The sequence below is a fragment of the Limulus polyphemus genome, unplaced genomic scaffold, assembly GCF_000517525.1.
Source record: "Limulus polyphemus unplaced genomic scaffold, Limulus_polyphemus-2.1.2 Scaffold2142, whole genome shotgun sequence".
In the NCBI taxonomy this organism is placed as follows: domain Eukaryota; kingdom Metazoa; phylum Arthropoda; class Merostomata; order Xiphosura; family Limulidae; genus Limulus; species Limulus polyphemus.
Genome location: NW_013667752.1, coordinates 171334 through 177531, shown reverse-complemented (window position 1 = coordinate 177531; position 6198 = coordinate 171334). Strand labels below are relative to the sequence as shown.

General features: G+C 30.8%; 1 protein-coding gene across 2 annotated transcripts in view; it reads left to right on the top strand.

The window, feature by feature from the left end:
* The first annotated feature begins 1037 nt into the window (after positions 1-1037).
* LOC106466075 (carboxypeptidase inhibitor SmCI-like) overlaps positions 1038-6198 on the top strand; it is a 13202-nt gene continuing 8041 nt past the window's right edge. For both annotated transcript variants that reach the window (XM_022394028.1, XM_013926318.2), the window contains exons 1-2: positions 1038-1169; positions 4752-4916. In XM_022394028.1, coding sequence (XP_022249736.1) covers positions 1118-1169; positions 4752-4916 — 217 coding nt within the window. In that variant the 5' untranslated portion in view covers positions 1038-1117. The remainder of the gene's footprint in view (positions 1170-4751; positions 4917-6198) is intronic.

Genomic DNA, 6198 nt, shown 5'->3' with positions numbered 1-6198 from the left:
TAGGTTACATTAATGAATTCTAATAATGATAGGTTACATTAATGAATTCTAATAATGATAGGTTACATTAATGAATTCTAATAATGATAGGTTACATTAATGAAGCAAAAACTTGTTATAAAGTTCGGTTCATTCGTTTTGAATTTCGCACAAAGCTACTCGAGGGTTATCTGCCCTAGTCGTCCCTAGTTTAATAGTGGTAGACTAGAGGGAAAGTAGCTAGTCAAGATTACCCATCGCCAACTTTTGAGCTGCTCTTTTACTAACGTATAGTGGGATTAACTGTAACATCATAACACTCCTGCAGCCGAAAAAGTGAGTATGTTCGATAATGGGATTCGAACCCGTGATCTGCAGATTGCAAGTCGAGAGCCCTAACCACCAAACCATGCCAGGAATGTTGTCCAGTAATAATGTTTGGTCATAGTCACGAAGCTAAGTAAGTTCGAGAATGTTGAAAATAGATTAAAGGACAACTCGAAACACCATTTTTGTAAAGTTCAATCAACCCTCAGTATATGTTTGAAGACAGCAAATAAAAACATTATTCGTCGGAAAAAGCTAAAACAACTGTTGTGTTTCTAATTTTGTCATATTAAATTGAGAACCAAAAATCCCAGGAAAGATCTTAGAACAAACAGATGAACACAAAGGACATATAACGATTATTTTTTTTACCATCCACGTTAAGGTGAAAATTTCATGACCATCGTAAAAGAATATGTAGTAGAAACACGTGTTATCGATGAGATCACCAAGTTGTTGGAAGTGACACTGAAATTTGTCATGGAAACAAGATGAAGAAGCTACGTTATAACATCCGGTCGTATGCTAACACTTGTCTAAACTTAAAACTATTTGGTACAATGCCATCACAACTATGGGAACAAAAATTATCATCGTATAATATTAAGATTACAACAAACACATGTATTGTGGAACGATCCTGTTAAACACCTGCTTTTATTATCATTTTCCCGGTGTCAGGCAATGTCTATGACCAGATAACGTATGGGTATCTACACTGGTTAATTTCCTATAAAGGGATGGTTTCAAAGAGACAGTTTTTGTTCTGTTTATATTTCAAGAAACAGCTTGAGCCAGCTTTGTGTCAGAAATGAAAACCATTGTTCTCTTCTGCCTCTTCAGCCTATCACTCAGGGCCCAAGGTAATTTTTCTTATAATGCTTGGGTTGATATTATATTTACATGAGTAAGTTACTGTCATGGCTTTGTGAATAGTAATTAGATCGTACGTATCTCTATCTACACTAAAACTTGATACATGTGATATTATACCTATAACAAAACAAATTATTTAGAACATTCTGTTTGTCAAGAAAAACAAACAAAAACGAATAAATTAAATCATAAATAGAAGCAAATAAGGTATGGTTAAAAATTTAGTATAAATGTTCTCCAAAAGTTCTGTCAGTATAGAAAAAACTGATTTTTGGTAATTGTAGACAATCTGGGAAGAGTAAGATATATTAAGTTAAAAAAAGACATCATGATGTACAATATATTGTAAAAAGAAGTATGTTATAGGTCAAACCACTAATAAGTTAATATATGTGTATTTTAATATATATAATTGTGGATACAACGTTTCGGGCAATGCCTTTCTTCAAGTATCACTAACTGAAGAATAAATCCGTAAACGAAAACATTCTAAATCAAAGGTCGCGTGACGTGACAATGTCATAAATATACGTGTATAACAATGATTAGAAACAATTTAAACAATAGAAAGTGATATATATATATATATTTACACATTAGAATTTCAAATAATCCGAAACCGATTTAACTGATAATTCAAATTTAGTAGTTAAATTATATATTTTATTTTGTATTTAAATATATGCCGATACATAGTCAGTTTATGATATTTGCCAACAAGATTGATACACACAGTTTTCTTTTTTAACACAAATACGTTTTAATATACACACAACAGTACAACTTACAATAACAATCATTACAAATAGTTATTAAAAACAATGATTTATAAACAAAAGTTTCGCAAACTTACAAGCAATATAAAGTCTTCCTTTTAATTTGGAACATTTTCGATATCTTATGGAGAGTTCACGATGAGCGAGTTGATTACGAGTTGACGTAGATATATAACTCGCTTCATAGGAAGCTAGCTAGCTTTGTCCTTCGTTATTCACCAATCACGCGCGCTGAGTCTTCCGCGGTGAATTTATATAACGTTTTCGTATAAATACTAATGTCCGATGAGAATCATTGACGTTAAATGATTTGTAATGTTTGAACTTTGTAAATGCTCCTGGTCAAATACCTTAAGTTTTCCGATTGATAAGCGTAAATCACAGTCATAGCTTACGAAGTTTTTTTAGCAGACCAAGTATAGTAAACCAATAATAGATACTCTTTTTGGCACATCGCGTTGATTATGTTTATAGCCGTGTGGATGCGTTCTAGAAATTTCAGTTTTACGTAACAATACTGAGCTACATCTAAGCGTTGACCTGTATACATATATTGTTGATTCTTACTCTCGAAAATCTTCTACAGCTTTGGAGAATAGGCGGGAGTTTCGCAATACATATATAATACTATAAGCTAGGCATGTTTTAAAATACAAACTTAATCTAAACAATGTTCATATTACAATAAATACATGACAACAAATTCGTTACAATATATATATATACATACAAGTGCACGTGCACACACACACAAATATATATATGCATTATAGTGTACAAATAATAGATACATAATTTACTGTATCAAACTTTTTAAGAAAGGATAAAAATAAAACTAGAAATATTGCAAAAATCTAAAACGTTATTTAGCCCATTGGGGTGGAAATTTCCCAGGTCAAAAATTATTTTGTTTTCTTGTACTTCATAGTTATGTTTGTTTGTAAGGGCCTGCTTGTAAGCATTGTTATACACGTATATTTGTTACATTGTCACGTTACGCGACCTTCGATTTAGAATGTTTTCGTTTATGGATTTACTATTCAGTTAGTGATACCTGAAGAAGGGCATTGCCTGAAACGTTGTATCCTCAATTATATATATATTAATATATATATATATATATATTAACTCCTTAGTGGTTGACCTATAACACTTCTTATTATCTTTTTCAACAACCACTATGCGTAATTTTCTACACAGTTTTATACAATATATTGTAAACAATTTGGAAAGAGCAAAATATATTAAGTTTAAAGAATGTTACCAGGTACAATATGATAACTTTTTTATTAAAAAAATATAAACAAATTCTGTACATTAAATTATAAAATGCGAAATGAAGAAAACGATAACATTTTTTCATGTCTAATTATTTCAGCATTAAAGTTATATTCAACATCATATTATTCAGGAACATCTGTTCAAAACTTTGATGTGATCCTGACTTATTTAATTAATATTGTTTGATGTGATCCTGACTTATTTAATTAATATTGTTTGATGTGATCTTCACTTGTTTAATTAATATTGTTTGATGTGATCCTCACTCATTTAATTAATATTGTTTGATGTGATCCTCACTTATTTAACTAATATTGTTTGACATGATCCTCACTTGTTTAATTGATACTGTTTGATGTGATCCTCACTTGTTTAATTAATATTGGTTGATGTGATCCTTACTTGTTTAATTAATGTTGTTTGATGTAATTCTCACTTGCTTAATTAATATTGTTTGATGTGATCCTTACTTATTTAATTAATATCGTTTGATGTGATCCTCACTTGTTTAATTAATATTGGATTAAGTTTCTTAATTTTCTCTTAACAACCAAATAAACAATAATGAAACATTTATCAAAATTATATGAAGCTATTTGAAAAGATCTACTTTTTAATAAAAATTACAAAATCGAAGGCATTATGGCTTTTTTATAAATATTTGTGTAAAGTAATTTATTTTGAAAAGTATGGATTATTCTGTCATGTATATGGAGTTCAAAGTAAACAAAATGATCAAATAAGGCCTTGATCATCAGTCACTATATTATTGCATTTACATATAACAAAATTTCGTAACAGCAGATTGCGAGTTGAACACCGTAACCATCAATCCACGTAGGCTTTGCCCTATTGCTATTAGATATTTAAACATAAGACAATTAAAACGTACATCAAAGAATCCACCTTTTACTATCTGCCTAACACGGTTGATCTAATTTTATCAACTTATCTATATAGATTTAAAATTTTACGAAAAACTTTAAAATATTCCTGCTATTAAAAGCATAAAATATAAACCATTATTGATAAAACTATTGTGAATTAACTATTCCAGAATTCAATGACAAATACATAAATAAGATAGTCCTTCTTCTTGGTATAAAACTCCACGTATTCTTATGAATTACCTTCTCCAGATTTCAGTAATGATGAACAATGAAATAAATGAACCATTTTTGTATTATATTATTCCTTTTTATTTCGTTATTTCTTTTCTTTGGCACTAGCTTATTTTTCCGGAAAATGGCGGTAACGTAATGACGGCAAAATGCCAAGCCTAGGCCTATATATTATTCACAATAATTTTACTTTTGACTTTTAGGCCCAGGCGACACTTATCGGATTATAAACCTAGACTCTCTGAATTTATGTTATATATATTAATTTTACTGATGAAATTTGTAAAGTTTAAAAACATGCACTTTGTAATGTTAGAAAATAAAATCTGTATTGTGTTGGGTGATACTTAAATCTTACGAACATTTATATCGCTTTTTTATATTTTCTCAGCTAACAGTTGCCACCTGAAACCAGACTCAGGAAACTGTTTAGCTTATATACCGAGATTCTACTTTGATCCTGAAACAGGAACTTGTGAAGAGTTCATCTATGGTGGTTGTGACGGGAACGAAAACAACTTCGAAACAGAAGAAGAATGTCTAAAAACTTGTAAAGGTAAACTGTTATCATGAGATATCACATGTAGATGGATATCATATTTTAATAAGAACGTGTAAAGATAAACTTTTATCATAAGATCTCACATGTAGATGGATATCTTATTTTAATAAGAACTTGTAAAGGTAAACTGTCATGATAAGATATGACGTGTAGATGGATATCATATTTCAAATAATAATAATTATTAATCAGACTTACCAAAGTGCTAACAATTACCTAGTTCGTATGTATCATATACTTTGTACACACTGTCATAAAACTTGCATGTGTTGAATTTTACTAATGGCAATCGTAGCACCTTTATTGATAAATACAAAAATTGTAGTGTTTATTACACTGTAATAAAGGTGTAATATTCGTTAATGTAAACTGTCATTATTAGTATTCATTAATGTAACCTATCATTATTAGTAAAAGGACGGCAACGTAAGTCTTAAACCACACATCTTGACAAGTTTTTCATAGATCCTACAACATGATAGTTTCCAAGACCTTAGAGTCGCTCTAAGTACGTAGCCTACTATGATCAGAAGTAAATATTACTATTTAAACAGACCAAAAGCTTTTAACTACGATATATGTCTAGAAGCCTTTGAACTTTTGACAACTTCAAATCTTGTTTCTTGTCTGGTTAATGGAACCAGCAGGTATACCTAGCTTCATAAAAATGGCGATTCTCATGGAGGTTTTCCATTCCAGCCGTAACCTTCACTTTATACAGAAAATCTTCACATCATATTGTCTTAAGATGTGGTTTTAGACCACCTTCGCCTCCTCCTCCCCCCAGTGGCATAGCGGTATGCCTGCGAACTTACAACGCTAGAAATCGGGTTTCGATATCCGTTGTCGATATAGCACAGATAGCCCATTGTGTAGCTTTGTGCTTAGCTTTAAACAAACAGACCACCCCCGCGTCCTTAAAGGTCAACTATGCATGGTTTTCCTCATATATGGTGATGTGGTAAATAAATAGAAATAAAGTAAACATAGAACATTACAGGATATGACGGCCACATTTATAGGTCAACTATACATGGATTTCCTTATATATGGTGATGTGGTAAACAAATAGAAATAAAGTAAACAAAGAACATTGCAGGATATGACGGCCACATTTATAGGTCAACTATGCATGGATTTCCTTATATATGGTGATGTGGTAAACAAATAGAAATAAAGTAAACATAGAACATTGCAGGATATGACGGCCACATTTATAGGTCAACTATGCATGGATTTCCTCATATATGGTGATGTGGTAAACAAATAGAAATAA